Source organism: Oncorhynchus clarkii, unplaced genomic scaffold, assembly GCF_045791955.1.
Source record: "Oncorhynchus clarkii lewisi isolate Uvic-CL-2024 unplaced genomic scaffold, UVic_Ocla_1.0 unplaced_contig_12719_pilon_pilon, whole genome shotgun sequence".
NCBI lineage: Eukaryota > Metazoa > Chordata > Actinopteri > Salmoniformes > Salmonidae > Oncorhynchus > Oncorhynchus clarkii.
Window position 1 is genome coordinate 221,843 of NW_027261034.1, and position 17,431 is coordinate 239,273.

At 44.2% G+C, this 17,431-nt stretch overlaps 1 protein-coding gene across 1 annotated transcript in view; it reads right to left on the reverse strand.

Annotated features, from left to right (window-relative positions):
• Positions 1–743: 743 nt before the first annotated feature.
• Positions 744–17,431, reverse strand: part of LOC139403883 (leucine-rich repeat-containing protein 4C-like) — a 44,099-nt gene continuing 27,411 nt past the window's right edge. Inside the window, exon 2 of the mRNA XM_071147071.1 lies at positions 744–2,636. Within this exon, the coding sequence (XP_071003172.1) occupies positions 744–2,609 (1,866 nt within the window). The 5' untranslated portion in view covers positions 2,610–2,636. The remainder of the gene's footprint in view (positions 2,637–17,431) is intronic.

Below are 17,431 nucleotides of genomic sequence, written 5' to 3' on the forward strand. Positions count from 1 at the left end.
TATAGTTGTTGATTAGGAGCCGGGAAAATGCATGTTCAGTCATTTGGCCGTCTGGTTCCCGAGGCATGTTGGCCTCACTGCTCATTTCATTAACCGCCAAGTCATGGGGACATCTGTATCTCATCTAATTTGAGTGACAGGAAGGGTACAGTGTAATACGACGATCCTCCCTCTTCATCAGTTTTATGTAATGTAGCTGTGATAATATTCGAGGGCTGTGAATATATCCAAAGGAATAAGGAAACACCAGGGCATCTGGGATATTATAATGACCTTCAAACATTTTGATAAAAATTCTCAAACAAGGCAGTATTATATTTTCATCTGAAATGGCCCTATCGTCAAATGGAAGCTGTGTTAATCTATTCTGTTGCTGCACTCATATTTGGAAACGGTCCGAACATGGTTTGAATGTAGAGAATTCATTTGAGTAGATGAGTTTGCAGTGAACCATTCTTCCCCCAACATCACACAGAGGTGAAATAAAAATTGGAGCTAAAAAGCTCATTCAGATTTGTTTTTCTTGATTTAGCCACTAGACATATATTTTTAAATAAATAATTTCTGTTTTGTAAAGACACTTTTTCAAATAGAACACCCATTTTGAAAGATGTTGATCCATTTGATCGTTAACATCATCAGTCAAGTCAGTGTCAAGTCATTCCCACACTAATCCTTACCATTCTGTCCATGATACTTCCTGTATGAGATAGCTGATATCGGATTCCTCTAATGAATCTCAATCAAATTTGGGTCTCTTGCACATTGTCTTTTGAGCTGGCTTGAATCAGTAAAGGTTCCTGTGTGTGGGAGTGGTGGTAGGTGCTCCTGTAAGTGTTGTAATGGTTGTAATGCTCCAATGGGGGCAGGTGTAAGTGGGTCTCCATGGCAGCGACACCGGCGAGCTCCTCCTCCACTGTGATGACCTCCATGGAGGAGGCGGGGCCATCGGGGTCCTGCTGGTGGTTCTGCTTCCTCATCTTGTAGAAAATGACCAGCAAGACGGCGGCCATGAGCGTGATGGCCACAAAGCAGCCGATGATGATCTTGGTGGTCTTCATCACCTCCTCCAAGCCGCGGTCCCCCTCCCCGTCCAGGTCCAGAACAGAGACGGTGTAGGTCCGCTCTGTGGTCCTGGTCTGGACTGGAGGCCCCCTGGTGGTCGAAGATGATACCCAGCCAATCGGTGGAAGAGCAGGAGTCTGGCTGTCGTCGACTGTCTCTGTGGTCTCCACGGTGACTGTGGTGAAGTAGGTGACGCCGCTGTTCTCCACCGAGGTGACGTTGAGCACGGCAGAGGCAGAGATGTTGCCCGCCGTGTTGCTCACCATGCAGGTGTAAGTCCCCGTGTCCTGCATGGTGACGGTGGTGAAGTTCAACGTCCCGTCGTTGAGGACGGCCAGGCGCACCTTGTACGCCCCGTGGGTCACCAGAGACCCGTTGGGGGTGAGCCAGCTGACCGAGGTCAACGAGCTCGTTCTGCACTTGAGCTCAGCCGCCATGCCCTCTGTGACGTTGCGGTCCGCCGGCGGCTCCACGATGACAGGCACATCGCACTGGAAGTAGCTGTGCTCTAGCTCGCCGATGTAGCGACCCCTGTAGTTTGCTGGGGTGTGGCAGCGGGCACAGCAGCTGGTGTTGGCAGGCACTGTCTCCTTCAGCCACCAGCTAAGCCACAGGATGTCACAGTTACAGTTCCAGGGGTTATGGTGCAGATGGACTCTCTCCAGGCGGTGCAGGGGGGTGAAGAGGTCATGGGGCAGCAGGGTGAGGTTGTTGTGGGCCAGGTTGAGCTCCACCAGGGACTGGAGGTCGTCAAAGGAGTTCCTCTCGATGGTCTGGATCTGAGCATGCATCATCCACAACTTCTGCAAGTTCGCCAGCCCTGCGAAAGAGCCAGGCCCTATGACAGAGATCTGGTTCCCTGACATCTCTAGCTCCTCCAGCCTGACCAAGGGTAGGATGTTGGGGATCTCCTTGAGGTTGCACATGCCCAGGTTCAGGTAGCGCAGGTTGCTGAGGTCTTGGAAGGCTCCATCTGAGATGTAGGAGAGCCGCTTGAGCTCTCCAAGGTCCAGTCTTCGCAGCGAGGGGACCCGGTTGAAGGCGTACGACGGGATGCTCTCAATGGGGTTGTTCCTCAGCCACAGCTCCTTGAGCTTGGAGAGGTACTCGAAGGCCCCATTGGGGATGGTGGTGAGACGGTTGTCGAACAGCTCCAGGGTGTTGAGACTGGCCAGGCCGTTGAAGGCGCCGATCTCGATGTTGCGGATGTGGTTCTTGCTCAGCTGCAGGATTTCCAGGTGCCGTAGATGCTTGAAGCTGTCCACCTTGATCACCTGGATGAGGTTGTCCTGCAGGTTCAGGTAACGTGTGTTGGTTGAGATGCCGTCGGGGACATCGCGCAGGCTCCGGCGGGTGCAGATCACCTTGCTGAACTGGTTGCTGCAGGAGCAGACAGAGGGGCAGGTCTGGGCACGCACCAGGCCGGCCACCGCCAGGATCTGGAGGGCCAACAGTAGCACGAAGAGGGGATAGGACCGAGCCCCCCTCAGCCTAGGATCTCTCATTGTCTGGCGCTGGAGGGAGGAGATCATTGTGATCAGCATTCATAGTTCAGTGGCTGGTGGTCCTCTCTGAAATATTGTAAAGAGAAGAGAGAAAAGTACAACAGATTAGGCAGTGGAACAATATAAGACAAGCAAAGAAAACTAGATGCAGAACAGAAGGTAATTATGGGTAATGCCACTTCTTTTTATGTGTATAAAATCTATTGAAGGGACACCATACTGTCTGTGCTCAATGCACATGCCTGGGATAATGACCTACATGAGGAAGAGAGGTGGTGAAATGTAGTTGCCTTATCATTGGGGATGGATGGATGTTCACTCATCCTAGATAGTCATCATAAACACTGTCCATCTGTGGAGCATTAGAGCAGTCAGGGATGTCAGGACTCCCCAGGACAGGACTCCCCAGGACAGGACTCCCCAGGACAGGACTCCCCATATGAACTTTACTCTCTCATCAATAAATAAATACAAATCGTTGTCATTTAGGTCCTAACCCGGGAAGTTAATTATTCATCTGTACATTTGGGGTGGCAGGGTAGCCTAGTGGTTAGAGCGTTGGACTAGTAACCGGAAGGTTGTAAGTTCAAACCACGAGCTGACAAGATACAAATCTGTCGTTCTGCCCCTGAACAGGCAGGTAACCCACTGTTCCTAGGCCCTCATTGAAAATAAGAATTTGTTCTCAACTGATTTGCCTAGTTAAATAAAGGTAAAAAAAAACAGAAACAATCTGCAATAAAACCAGACAGTCGATTTCTCTTGTTGTATACTTCATTTCATAAATTGATTTGTCACAAAGTGCTGTAACAAACTGGTCACAAAACAGACTGTTTTTTCAGTCTCAAAACGTTGATGAATTTCACTTCTCACAATAAGTGTTTTTAGAGGAGGACGTGTCTACCAGCTTAGAAATAAGTCAACACCAGAGATGGTACTGGTGTTGAAACAATGTCTAATATTATTCTGATAGAACAACAAACCTTATATTAGTATTCATAGTATTCATATAAGTATTCATATATAATATAAGTATTCATATATAATATAAGTAATATAAGTATTCATATGTAATATAAGTAATATAAGTATTCATATAAGTATTCATATAAGTATTCATATATAATATAAGTATTCATATAAGTATTCATATAAGTATTCATATATAATATAAGTATTCATATATAATATAAGTATTCATATATAATATAAGTATTCATATAAGTATTCATATATAATATAAGTATTCATATATAATATAAGTAATATAAGTATTCATATAAGTATTCATATAAGTATTCATATATAATATAAGTATTCATATATAATATAAGTATTCATATATAATATAAGTATTCATATAAGTATTCATATATAATATATGTATTCATATGTAATATAAGTAATATAAGTATTCATATAAGTATTCATATAAGTATTCATATATAATATAAGTATTCATATATAATATAAGTATTCAAACTATGAGACTCAAAATCGAGCTCAAGTGCATCCTGTTTCCATTGATCATCCCTAAGATGTTTTTACAACTTGATTGGAGTCCATCTGTGCGAAATTGAATTGAATTGATTGGACATGATTTGGAAAGGCACACACGTCTGTCTATATAAGGTCCCATAGTTGGCAGTGCACGTCAGAGCAAGAACTAAGCCATGAGGTCGAAGGAATTGTCCCTAGAGTTTCGAGACAGGATCGTGTCGAGGCACAGATCTGTAGAAGGGTACCAAAATATTTTTGCAGCATTGAAGGTTCCAAATAATACAGTGGCCTCCATCATTCATAAATGGAAGAAGTTTGGAACCACCAAGACTCTTCCTAGAAGAGTCTGGCCGCCTGGCCAAACTGAGCAATCGTGGAAGAGGGGCCTTAGTCGGGGAGGTGACCAAAAACCCAACTGTCACTCTGATAATTTATGAATGATGGATGCCACTGTATTATTTGGAACCTTCAATGCTGCAAAAATATTTTGGTACCCTTCTACAGATCTGTGCCTCGACACGATCCTGTCTCGAAGCTCTAGGGACAATTCCTTCGACCTCATGGCTTAGTTCTGAGAAACAAGATGATCTGGTCTGATGAAACCAAGATTGTACTCTTTGCCCTGAATCCCAAGCCTCACATCTGGAAGAAACCTGGCACCATCCCTACGGTGAAGCACGGTGGTGGCAGCATCATGCTGTGGGAATATTTTTCAGAGGCAGGGACTGGGAGAGTATTCAGGATCGAGGGAAAGATGAACTGAGCAAAGTACATAGAGACCCTTGACGAAAACCTGATCCAGAGCACTCAGGACCTCATACATGGGCGAAGGTTCACCTTCCAACGGGATAACGACCCTAAGCACACAGTCAAGACAACACAGGAGTGGCTTAGGGACGAGTCTCTGAATGTCCTTGAGTGGCCCAGCCAGAGCCCAGACTTGAACCCGATTGAACATCTCTGGAGAGACCTGAAAAAAGCTGTGCAGCAACACTCCCCATCCAACCTGACAGAGCATGAGAGGATCTGCAGAGAATGGGAGAAACTCCCCTAATACAGGTGTACCAAGCTTGTAACATCATAACCAAGAAGAAGAAAGGCTGTAATCGCTGCCAAAGGTGCTTCAACAACATACTGCGTACAGGGTCTGAATACTTATGTAAATTTAATATTTCGGTTTTCTTTTTAAATTAAATTTGCAAAAATGTCTAAACTGTTTTCGCTATGTCATTATGGGTATTGAATTTAGATTGATGAGGGGAAAAAATATTTAATCCATTTTAGAATAAGTCTGTAAGGTAACAAAATGTGGAAAAAGTCAAGGGGTCTGAATAGTTTCCGAATGCACTGTTGTTCACCATAAGAAATGTATAATATTCTTCTGATATAACAGTATCATTTACCATGAGAGAGTAAAATGTGTAATATAATAGATAGAGATGTAGAGTAAAATATATTAGCACATACCAAACATGTTTCTACTCACAATACACGAGCGATGCTCGTTATGTCAAATATAAAAGTGAACAAGGTTTTTCAAGGCCCTTTAACATTCTCATCTCTCCTCAGCTTCTCTAACTCAAGTCATATCAGCAATCGTCTCTTTCAGAGGGACCCGGAGGCATAGAAAACGACTCTGTTTTGACAGGTGTTTTCTAAACGGTGAAAATTGTGAAGCGATGTGGAAATGCGTTTTCCAGCGTGGCCGAGTGGGTGATTTAATCAGTGGGAAATGAATCTCTAAATATGCCCCTGTGAAAGTGGTTAGCACCAGCAGAGATGCCACTCCAGAGTGGTGTGAGAAGCCCGCCAAGAGACACTTCCACTGGGGGCGTCAGACGGAATCAGGCCACGGCCTAGCAGGGGTTCGTTTTGTCAAGCCGGCATTACGCTACAACCACTCTGCATAGCAGCCTCGTCGCTTTAATGGCTGATTGCAGGGAAGGAGGCCTATGGAAGAACACAAATAGTGACAAAAGCATTGACGCAGAATCGTTTCTGTTGGGTAACAATGTAGGTTGTTATGCTGATGCTGTGGTGTTTGGTTAACTGCATGACAGAAAGAATCAGGCAGGGGTTCGTTTTGTCAAGCCGGCATTACGCTACAACCACTCTGCATAGCAGCCTCATCACTTTAAATGGCTGATTGCAGGGAGGAAAGCCTATGGAAAAACATTATTGGTGACAAAAGCATTGACTCAGAATCGTTTCTGTTGGGTAATAATATACAGGTAAGTGCCAAAATAAAATGTTGATGTGTGCTTGGGGTTATTGTCTTGCTGGAAGATCCACTTGCGGCCAAGTTTCAGCCTCCTGGCAGAGGCAACCAGGTTGTTGGCTAAAATGTCCTGGTACTTGGTAAATTTCTGTATGGACCTCATGTTATGCATGAGGGTATTGTCATGCTGAAACAGGAAAGGGCCTTTCCCAAACTGTAGCCACAAAGTTGGAAGCACAGAATAGTCTAAAAAGTCATTGTATGCTGTAGCGTTAAGACCTCCCTTCACTGGAACTGAGGAGCCTGATCCATGAAAAACAGCTCCACCAACAGCATTCATCCTCCACCAAACTTTACAGTTGGCACTATGCATTGGGGCAGGTAGTGTTCTTCTGGCATCCGCCAAACACAGATTTGTCCATCGGACTGCCAGATGGTGAGGCGTGATTCATCACTCCAGAGAAGGCGTTTCCACTGCTCCAGCGAGCTTTATACCACTCCAGCCATGGATACCAATTTCATGAAGCTCCTGACCAAAGTTCCCTCTAAAAGACACAGAAATATCAGCCCACAGAGAGAAGCACAAGATTGAACTACACTCTAGACATTCTAGAGCAGTGGCCACCAAGGCATTCCTAGTTGATTGACAAACATTTCTGTAGAAAACTAAACGATAAAGCCTTGTGTTCCAATATTTTTTATTTGTCTCGGGCTGAAGGTACAAACTCTGTCTTCCGGGAGGGGCTCAGAGAGCAAATCAAGTGCACTATAGTCCTACCGCTGGCCAATCGGATGGCTCAGATTACCATGTCTGCAGTAACGTAGCAGGCATAAAATAAAGCTACAGCAAAGTTGATACTGTGAGATTCCAAAATGTTTAAAACCATGAGAGAGACTCAATGAGAACAGCAAAGAGATGCTGTTTTTATGACTGAGTTGATGTTTAAGTTCTTACTCAGCACTGTCAACACTTTGAATTCAACACTTTTATAAGCCATGAAATGCGAGATCTTCCTATTTCCACTCAGCGCTACAACAAACACTGCAGCAGTAATGAATGACTAGGAAAGTCTATAGGCTTGCCTTCTTGTTATTTTTTTAGCAGTTTGGGTATTTTTTTACACCAAGGAATATTTCACTTTCTCTGTTCATAAGAGGAACAACATGAATTTGTACATGAGGCAGAAATAATGCGGTGCGACTCCAGTTTGGCCATCAGCTGAAACATGGTGTCTCTTTGTGGTCGGTGTCAGTGGAGGAAAGGGAGAGCAGAGGGATGTTGAGAGACGACCCTAAGTTGAGACTGACCATCAGTCTGCTGCTCTTTCTCTCCACTGAGACTGACCCTCAGTGTGCTGCTCTTTCTCTCCACTGAGACTGACCATCAGTCTGCTGCTCTCTCCCTCCACTGAGACGGACCCTCAGTCTGCTGCTCTTTCTCTCCACTGAGACGGACCCTCAGTCTGCTGCTCTTTCTCTCCACTGAGACTGACCATCAGTCTGCTGCTCTTTCTCTCCACTGAGACTGACCCTCAGTCTGCTGCTCTCTCCCTCCACTGAGACGGACCCTCAGTCTGCTGCTCTCTCCCTCCACTGAGACTGACCCTCAGTCTGCTGCTCTTTCTCTCCACTGAGACGGACCCTCAGTCTGCTGCTCTTTTTCTCCATTGAGACTGACCCTCAGTCAGCTGCTCTTTCTCTCCACTGAGACTGACCCTCAGTCTGCTGCTCTTTCTCTCCACTGAGACTGACCCTCAGTCTGCTGCTCTTTCTCTCCACTGAGACAGACCCTCAGTCTGCTGCTCTTTCTCTCCACTGAGACGGACCCTCAGTCTGCTGCTCTTTCTCTCCACTGAGACTGACCCTCAGTCTGCTGCTCTTTCTCTCCACTGAGACTGACCCTCAGTCTGCTGCTCTTTCTCTCCACTGAGACGGACCCTCAGTCTGCTGCTCTTTCTCTCCACTGAGACTGACCCTCAGTCTGCTGCTCTTTCTCTCCACTGAGACGGACCCTCAGTCTGCTGCTCTCTCCCTCCACTGAGACTGACCCTCAGTCTGCTGCTCTTTCTCTCCACTGAGACTGACCCTCAGTCTGCTGCTCTTTCTCTCCACTGAGACTGACCCTCAGTCTGCTGCTCTTCCTCTCCACTGAGACTGACCATCAGTCTGCTGCTCTTCCTCTCCACTGAGACTGACCCTCAGTCTGCTGCTCTTTCTCTCCACTGAGACTGACCATCAGATGCAGGCACCATCAGCCCAGCCCACCACAAGGAGTCGCTAGAGCACAATGGGACAAGGAAATCCCAGCCAACCAAACCCTCCCCTAACCCTGACAACGCTGGGCCAATTGTGCGCCACCTCATGGATCTCCTGGTTGACACAGCCTGGGATCGAACCTGGGTTTGTAGTGACGCCTGAAGCACTGCGATGCAGTGCCTTAGACCACTGCACCACTTGGGAGGCTTGCGTTTTTTAAGTCATGTCAAAAAAAAATCTGAGCGGTAGTTCTCGGCTTGCATTTTGACTCAGAAAGTGACCTTGACTCGGAAAAGGTTGGTGACCACTGTTCTAGAGCTTTCCCTGTTAACACTATCAACATTTCCCTTTACTGTGGCAATTGTGATCGAATCAACGCAATATTAGCCACTTTCAATGCAACATACCAAAACAAAACAAACTATGCAAGAGATTTTGTTGTAGGCAGAACGTATCGGAGTAGGATTCTATTACATTGACACGCACTACTCAGCCCGTACTCTTCACAGACCAGCGCGGCATAAACAATCAGACCTGCAGTAGGCCTATATGCAAATAGACCATTGCCATATATGAATCTGTGCCATTTACTTTGAACTGGACTGTGTTTACAGCATGAGCAGTCGTGAGTAGATGCTCTTTTTTTCCCCGATCAACACGAGAGCTGAATGTAGCCACAACTGCACACTTCGTTGATATCCTTTGCTAGTTAGTGAGTTATTAGCCCAGTTATAGATCATTTGTAGTCAGCAATAGGGGAGTGATTGCTTCCTACAAGAGCACAAAATGTATACATTTCTAGACGTATTTGAAAAGTGAGTCAGGTATAGAGCTTTTTTTGTCTTAAAGGAGCATTGTTGCATTTTGAGACAGGCTCGAATAAGCTAAGTGGCCAATAGGCAGAGGGTAGCATCATTTGTCTGATTCTCTGTAATAATGGTATGAGAATAATAATGTATTTTATTTTGTGAAGGGGGTTCTGGCATCGAACAGCAGAAGTTTACCTTATATCTTTATTGACATTTTATTTCAGTATTTGCACTGACTCTATGCACACTCACACACACACTGTCACTCCAACACACACACAAACACTCACTCCATCATTTTCTCACTCACACATAATATGCACATACATTTACACTGACTCTACACACACCCACTCACATACAAGCTGCTGCTACTGAAGGACAAGTTGATAAACAGGTTCATGTCAAGCCCTGCGGATTTTTTTTTAAAGTCTCATGGAACGTAGGTCTACATTGAACACAACACATTGGGTGCTACTGTAGGCTGAATGATAGAACAGCTATGTCCATGTTAAAACGTTATGGGATTCATTTTCTCCATTGTTTTTGATGGTAGGCCATTCTGGTAGGCCTACATTATGATCAAGTATCCACAGTAGCCTACATGGCTACATGGCTACATGGCTACATGGCTACATGCCTACATGGCTACATGGCTACATGGCTACATGGCTACTGTAACATAAAGCGGGGACAGCCTCAGTGTTCACAGTAAATGCTAGCTAGAAGTTTGCACTCAGCAGACCTGAAATTGCTCAGTGCTGGAAAGAATCAGAGGGAACATTGCTCCCGACAAACAGTTATTGTGCTGAAGTTGCTTCCAGAGATAGTTTGGAAATCGGTAGTGAGTGTTGCAACCCAGGACAGACGATTCTTACGCACTACGCGCGTCAGCACTCGGCGGTCCCGTTCTGTGAGCTTGTGTGGCCTACCACTTCACAGCTGAGCCGTTGTTGCTCCTATACATTTCCACTTCATAATAACAGCACTTACAGTTGACCAGGGTAGTTCTAGCAGGGCATAAATTTGAACTGACTTATTGGAAAGGTGGCATCCTATGACTGTGTCACGTTGAAAGTCACTGAGCTCTTCAGCACAGGCCATTCAACTTCCATTTTTTTTTGTCTATGGAGATTGCATGGCTGTGTGCTCGATTTTATACACCGTCAGCAACAGGTGTAGTTGAATCCACATACTTTTGGCCATGTAGTGTAGCTCAGTATTTGTATAATTTATTTCATACAGTCTATTTTTATCATCTTTATCCAAGGGATCCAATCATTTTGGAATCCAATGTATATTTTCGTACATGAAAACAAATCTCTCACGCTCACTATGATAGGTTTTTACAATTTTTCTAATAATGAATTGGAAAACACTGAACATTTAGCTAGGAACAGGTGTTTTTTTAATGCTTGTCGGGCCGGGAGGTAAGGTGATCTATTTTAAGATGCTGAAAGTTACATGGTCTAATAGAGAGGTGCTCTCTTCATTTGATCACTGTGTTGTCACAGATCATTTTCCTGGGCAACAGGAAATGCAAATTCCAGATTTAAGAAGGGCTTCTAAAGTTTGTAATTTCCACTTTGAAGTATCAGACTTCATCTATCCTAACTAAAAATGTATCAACCTTTTTCAAAAGTATCCCTGAATTATAATCCACATAACAACTTCTATTTCCTGTTGATGCAGGATTATTTTCCTGCTCTGAGAAACTGGATAAATTGAGACTGTACATCTGTGTACAGACCAACATACAGTATTTGTTTGGCACAGCAAGCAAGGTCAAAAGTTCAGCAATGTAATCAATGTGAAAACCAAAACATTACTGAGGGACCATACAGTACATGATCTCAGACCGTAGACCAGGGATCAACTAGATTCAGCCCGAGGGCCGTCAGTACATGATCTCAGACCGTAGACCAGGGATCAACTAGATTCAGCCCGAGGGCCGTCAGTACATGATCTCAGACCGTAGACCAGGGATCAACTAGATTCAGCCCGAGGGCCGTCAGTACATGATCTCAGACCGTAGACCAGGGATCAACTAGATTCAGCCCGAGGGCCGTCAGTACATGATCTCAGACTGTAGACCAGGGATCAACTAGATTCAGTTAGCGAACCCTGCTGTAGACAAGTAGCGGAATGTACTCATGATCATGACATGTATAGAAGATATCTATTTTAAGATGCTGTGATCACAAGAGCATAAAAAAGGAGCAATCAGCTCTCATATGCGTGAATAATATAATATAATGTCTGATTGAAACTGATATGACGCATGAAACAAGATAAGCAATGTGCCACATTAGAGACCGTACACAATGCCAACAATGATTGAAATAATGACGTGTTTTGCGTAATCATGTGTTTTGAACCTTTATTTGAGGCTTTTTCATCAAACTGTCCCCTTTTTGGTTTATGTCAGATAGTGCAACACAATCCTCAGACAATGGATTTCATTTTTGGTGTAATTCTCATTCTGGATTAGGCTTAAAATACAGGATAACATCTTGCTAAAATAAACACAGGACACTAGACGGATTGGGTAACACACAGGACTCTAGATGGATTGGGTAACACACAGGTCTCTAGATGGATTGGGTAGAACACAGGAATCTAGATGGATTGGGTAGAACACAGGACACTAGATGGATTGGGTAGAACACAGGTCTCTAGATGGATTGGGTAGAACACAGGACTCTAGATGGATTGGGTAGAACACAGGACACTAGACGGATTGGGTAACACACAGGACACTAGACGGATTGGGTAACACACAGGTCTCTAGATGGATTGGGTAGAACACAGGACACTAGATGGATTGGGTAGAACACAGGACACTAGATGGATTGGGTAGAACACAGGACACTAGATGGATTGGGTAACACACAGGACACTAGACGGATTGGGTAACACACAGGACTCTAGATGGATTGGGTAAAACACAGGACTCTAGATGGATTGGGTAGAACACAGGACACTAGATGGATTGGGTAGAACACAGGACACTAGGTGGATTGGGTAGAACACAGGAATCTAGATGGATTGGGTAGAACACAGGACTCTAGATGGATTGGGTAACACACAGGTCTCTAGATGGATTGGGTAGAACACAGGAATCTAGATGGATTGGGTAGAACACAGGACACTAGATGGATTGGGTAGAACACAGGTCTCTAGATGGATTGGGTAGAACACAGGACTCTAGATGGATTGGGTAGAACACAGGACACTAGACGGATTGGGTAACACACAGGACACTAGACGGATTGGGTAACACACAGGTCTCTAGATGGATTGGGTAGAACACAGGACACTAGATGGATTGGGTAGAACACAGGACACTAGATGGATTGGGTAGAACACAGGACACTAGATGGATTGGGTAACACACAGGACACTAGACGGATTGGGTAACACACAGGACTCTAGATGGATTGGGTAAAACACAGGACTCTAGATGGATTGGGTAGAACACAGGACACTAGATGGATTGGGTAGAACACAGGACACTAGGTGGATTGGGTAGAACACAGGACTCTAGGTGGATTGGGTAGAACACAGGACTCTAGATGGATTGGGTAAAACACAGGACTCTAGATGGATTGGGTAGAACACAGGACTCTAGATGGATTGGGTAGAACACAGGACACTAGGTGGATTGGGTAGAACACAGGACTCTAGATGGATTGGGTAAAACACAGGTCTCTAGATGGAACGGGTAAAACACAGGACTCTAGATGGATTGGGTAGAACACAGGACTCTAGATGGATTGGGTAGAACACAGGACTCTAGATGGATTGGGTAGAACACAGGACTCTAGATGGATTGGGTAGAGCACAGGACTCTAGATGGATTGGGTAGAGCACAGGACACTAGATGGATTGGGTAGAACACAGGACACTAGGTGGATTGGGTAGAACACAGGACTCTAGATGGATTGGGTAAAACACAGGACTCTAGATGGATTGGGTAGAACACAGGACTCTAGATGGATTGGGTAGAACACAGGACACTAGGTGGATTGGGTAGAACACAGGACTCTAGATGGATTGGGTAGAACACAGGACTCTAGATGGATTGGGTAGAACACAGGACTCTAGATGGATTGGGTAGTACACAACACCCTAGATGAGGGAAATCTGATTATGTATGTGTGGTGGGAGTCTGTGAAAATATCACTGTGTCTGTCACTCAGAAAAGCTTACAGTTATCGCCTGACTTTTCAGTACCACCAACTAACTTCAGTAGAATCTACATCCAAATTAGCCTCATTTATACCAACTTGAAGGCAGATAAGTTTCATGTATCATAGTGTGTATACACTGAGTGTACAGAACATTAGTTGGCCCCCTTCTGCCCTCAGAACAGCCTGAATTCGTCAGGACATGGACTCTACCAAGCGTTCCACAGGGATGCTGGCCCATGTTGACTCTTTCTACGGTTGTGTCAAGTTGGCTGGATGTCCTTTGGGTGGTGGACTATTCTTGATACACACAGGAAACTGTTGAGCGTGAAAACCTCAGCTGTTTTGCAGTTCTTGACACAAACCGGTGCACCTGGCACCTACTACCATATCCTGTTCAAAGGCACTTAAATATTTTGTCTTGCCCATTCACCCTCTGAATGGCACACATAAACAATCCATGGCTCAATTGTCTCAAGGCTTGAAAATCCTTCTTTAATCCATCTCCTCCCCTTCATCTACACTGATTGAAGTGGATTTAACAAGTGACATCAATAAGAGCTTTCACCTGTCTGTCATGGAAAAAGCAGGTGCTCCTAATGTTTTGTCCACTCAGTGTATAATATGGTCTAATCTTCATTCAGGTGTAAGTACACTACACACCCAGTCCTCTTGTCTCGATGCTAATGATAGACATACACGCTTTATCAGACAATACCATCCCTGTTTCTACCATGTAGCAAGACCCGGTCTGCTAATACAAAAGCTAATGTGCCAAATCAATCCTGTTTTGCATTTCATTTCACAAGGAATGAAGGAGAAGCTCAAATGGGCTCAGACATGGAGGGAAGTGTGGGATGTGTCATGGTAACTGGACCGGTGAGTGAGTAGTATTCAGAGTGATGCAGTGCTCTTATGTCACGCAGTGTTGTGATAGGGGCCTCAGGGTTACTGTGTTCTCCGCACTACAATACCCATTTTGGTCCTGTTTTATTCTCTCTGACCCACCAGTCTCCTAAATATAGACATCAGTAAGAGGGTGGATCGGTGCTTTAAACTTGCAATTTCAAAATACATTCGAACGTCTTGAATATTCACTAAAGAGAACTACGTGAGCATCTGTTAGGGACATTTTTTAGATTCAAATACCGTACGCGTTCCCCTTGCAGTCTAAAACATTACAGATTAAAATTACAAATAATGTACCTTTATGTGCTTCTCACTGCTTCATAGAACTAGGTCAAGAGTGCTGTTTGTGGATGCTTGTCGATTCACATCATAAAGGACATAATTTTCACATGTTGTATATTACAGAACTAGGTTAAGCGTTTTTGTTTGCTGTTGCTTCCAGTGGTGTTGTATCCACATCATAAAAGCACCTATTTTTCCATTTGTAGAAGAACAGATAAGGTTGGGGCCTGAGGCTAGGGTTGACATCCTGGATCTCTGTCAAAAGGGACCCTCTAGCGAAGATGGCAACCAAGAACGTTGCAGCCGATTGCAACTTAATGGGTTAACTAAGAGTGTGGGTTCTCTAAACGCGTAAGAGGATGAACTGGATTGGATTACCGTGTAATCTGTTTCAAGATTGACATTTTATAGAATATTCCTTAAAACACCCGACAAACCATTTTTTTTAAAATCAATATCACAGTGAGTAACGTAATCTTTGTGGGGGGTTTAGTGTGTGAAACCTGTTCTATAAGAAGTGGGAAACACATTATCTGGGCTATGTCGGAGTAGCACTCTCTCAGCCAGGGACAGACATGGGTATCAGGACAAGTGGATAATAGAAAACACTTCTCTGGGGTTCAGGGGGAGGCTGGTGGGAGGAGCTATAGGAGGATGGGCTCATTGTAATAGCTGGAATGGAATGGAAGTCAAACGTGGTTTCCATATGTTTGATGTGTCTGATATCGTTCCATTGATTCCATTCCAGCCATTACAATGAGCCTGGTGGTTGCCAAGGACGTCTGTGAAATGAAGTGACCCCCCAAAAAATATGGTTCAACACATGTAGGAGCCATACTATAACGCTGAACAAGAGAGTGTCTCAATCAATCTGGATGTTTACGGCACAACAACAACAGCAAATTTAGGATATTGGAGGATCATTCACTTTATAACACATTTTATGATTAATCATAAACAAACTACAGTATATCCAATCTTCAACTTGATGTTCACCAACAAAAACACAGGGTTCACACCCAGCAACTCTCCAGGACCAGAGTGTAGACCAGTGTGCTAGTTAAATCACCCAGCAACTCTCCAGGATCAGAGTGTAGACCAGTGTGCTAGTTAAATCACCCAGCAACTCTCCAGGATCAGAGTGTAGACCAGTGTGCTAGTTAAATCACCCAGCAACTCTCCAGGACCAGAGTGTAGACCAGTGTGCTAGTTAAATCACCCAGCAACTCTCCAGGATCAGAGTGTAGACCAGTGTGCTAGTTAAATCACCCAGCAACTCTCCAGGATCAGAGTGTAGACCAGTGTGCTAGTTAAATCAATGTGAACACGGTGCTTGGGTCACCGTGTCCTGTAAATGTATATACTGTAGTATGTAGAAGCTGGAAGTGGAAGCCTACGTATTGTTGTCCATTAGTTTACTCCTATTAGGGGAGGGGTAGTATGGTTAGGGGTAAATTATAAAGAAGGAAAATATATTTAATCAGTTTATTCCAATTAGGGGAGGGGTAGTAGGGTTAGTGGAAAATTATAAAGATGGAAAATATAGTCTAAAAAAATAAATATGAATAAGAAATACATCAACTAAAGGTTTGCATCACTGTTAGACAGTTATTAACCTCAGGCAGAAACAAAAAAACCTTGCTTGCATGCTACCGTTTTAGTCCAGTGACCTGTTCAGGAGGAAGGATCTGCAAAGCATTTATAACTGAACAAGATGAATGTGAAATCTTTGCCACACATGTCGTGCTGAAGCTCAGCAGACTGAAGCGTTTGCACATTTGAACATTAGCTATTTTTTCTGTATTCAAGTGATCATTCTGAGGAAAGGAAAATGCTGAAAAAACCTATGAAAAATGTACTGTAAGACTCTCATTCTTTTCCAGACAGTCAGTGAAGCATTGTCATTCCCTCAGTAAGATGAGAGTCATTTTGATCTGTTTGTTATTTTGTGAACCGGGTTAATAAGGCTCCTTATCATGAACTAGGCTCACCCTCAGCAGTGAGATCCATCGGTGGTCACATGGTAAACATCATCAGTTTATTACTGGATGGTAATGTACGGATTGATTCTCTGACCAGACCTGGCATGTACCCATCCTAAAGCAGACTAAACCAATCCCAGATGGCATAAGCGTATTAGCTTTGGAAATTAAAACGAAGGGCAATCAAACCAGAATCTGTAATCACGTTGAAATAGAGGACGGCAACGAGGGCAAAATCCAACAGCCGTCATTTGATATAGGTCACAGCAGAAACTCAGACAACGGGTAAAACCCTGTAAAGGTCACAACGAAGCGAGCTCAACTTCCCACTGTAGCCTTCACTAGGAGTTTCCCTTTAAGTTCATCCCAGCCAGACCTCATCAATGGCAAGATAATGTCTGGGAAGTGGCACGTTCACAGCCACACTGCATTAGCTCATGTTGTGCGTGTGTTGCTGCATAAAGGAGACTCCCACTGTATGCTGGTGTTGTACTGTGATACAGGCTGATATTTCTTTATTAGGATCCCCATTAGCTGCTTCTCACGCAGCAGCTACTCTTCCTGGGATCCAATCAAAACATGAAACATGACATAACACAGAACATGAATAGACAAGAACAAGGACAGAGATATACGGGCACTACGGTGTTTGGTTTATTGTTCTGTGTGGAAGTCGGTTCTCTCTGTGTTCTAGTGTTGAATAAGACTGAGATAA